This window comes from Terrapene carolina, unplaced genomic scaffold (genome assembly GCF_002925995.2).
Source record: "Terrapene carolina triunguis isolate 2854851 unplaced genomic scaffold, T_m_triunguis-2.0 Scaffold26915, whole genome shotgun sequence".
NCBI lineage: Eukaryota > Metazoa > Chordata > Testudines > Emydidae > Terrapene > Terrapene triunguis.
In genome coordinates, this window is record NW_020691266.1 from 224 (window position 1) to 1,736 (window position 1,513).

The window sequence follows — 1,513 nt, forward strand, 5'->3', positions numbered from 1 at the left end:
CAACCATCATTCCCTGTGTGTAGTGCAGTCTAGTTGCAGGCACACTGGGTGGGACACTCAGGACACCTGGATTCTGTTTCTAGCTCTGTCATTGACATGCTCGGTAATTTTGGGCAGGTCCCTTCCCCTCTTGGTACCTCTGTTCTCCTCCTCCTCTTTCTCTATTTAGGCTGTGAGAAGGACTGCCTCCTGCTGTCTGTGCTGTGCCCATCTCAACAGGGTCCTGGTCTCAGTTGGGGGTATAGGGGTTAATTTAATCCAAATAATGATCTCGCTATTTCTCTCTTCCTCCTTGTGATATCTCTTGGTGTATTAGTCCTGCCATCTGAAGTATATATCCATCTAATCATCTCTCTGAACACCTGGCCTTCCAGCTGAGATTGGCTTGAATGTGTCTGTTCCTCTGCAGTATGTATTGTGTAACTGTGCATCTACCCCCTCTCTCCATCACTGTGTCCATGGTGTGTATGTACTCGTGCAGGCATTCATCCTTCCTTCCATGGCATGGACCCAAATATCTACCTATCCTTCCTTCCTATGGCATCTACTCATATTTCCTTTCATGGCATCTATCCATGTATCTATCTATCCATCCATGGTATATACGTATCCACCCATACAGGATCTGGAAATTGGCAGCCCCAGTCTTATAGCATCTCAGTTTCTCCCAGCCTGCAACCTGGGACCTCGTCCACCTTGGGCGACCCACAGATTTCACATAGTCACACCAGAATGAAGAGACCTGGGGGTGAGCTCAGACTAGTTCCATTTATTCACTTGTTGTCATTGGGGACACAGAGATTATTTACAGGAAGCTGTACTGGACAATGCTAGCAGTGGGGCTGGGAGGAGCCATCTTCATTTACCAGAGACTTTGCTGACACTGCGTTGGGTGAACTTCAACGAGAGGGCTTCGTGGATGACCATGCAGGTGTAGATGTCCCCGCGGTTCCAGCTGGCTTTGCTGACTTTCAGCTTGCTGTAGAGGAAGAAGTTTGAGTCGCTGGCTTCGTCCTTCATGGGTGGAGTGGTGATATAGTTGGTCTCATTTTCACCTTCATGGTTCTTCATCCACTGCACCGAGATGTCCTCGGGGAAGAAGCCCTGCACCAGGCAGGTGAGGCTGACGGAGTCTCCTTTGCTGCTCAGCTCCTCGTTGTGGGGGCGCAGGAGGTAGACGCCCGGAGCAGAGTGCTTGCCTTCGGTGGGTGGGGATGGAGGACACAGATAAGCCATGCACATTACTCATCTGGGGCACATATGGAGAAGGATGGTGTGTGTGTGTGTGTGTGTGTGTGTGTGTGTGTGTGAGGGTAGTAACATCCCCTCTCTCCTCCAGGATGGAGGGGCTGGGGACTGGGAGCTGGTATCTCTGGAGCACAATTTGAGGGTGGGGATTTGGGGATGCAAAGGGACCCAGGGCCAGGATCCCAGATTGTTGGGGGTTGGGGCTTCTCTTTAAGGAACATCCCTCCCTGCTGGGGACTGGGATAGGGGAGTCTCTCCCCTTAGG

General features: G+C 51.3%; 1 gene segment (V, D, J or C); it reads right to left on the minus strand.

Moving 5' to 3' along the window:
- Positions 1-761: 761 nt before the first annotated feature.
- LOC112113414 lies at positions 762-1,242 on the minus strand. The segment is given in 1 exon segment: positions 762-1,242. A coding segment is annotated over 1 exon segment (384 nt).
- Positions 1,243-1,513: the final 271 nt, after the last annotated feature.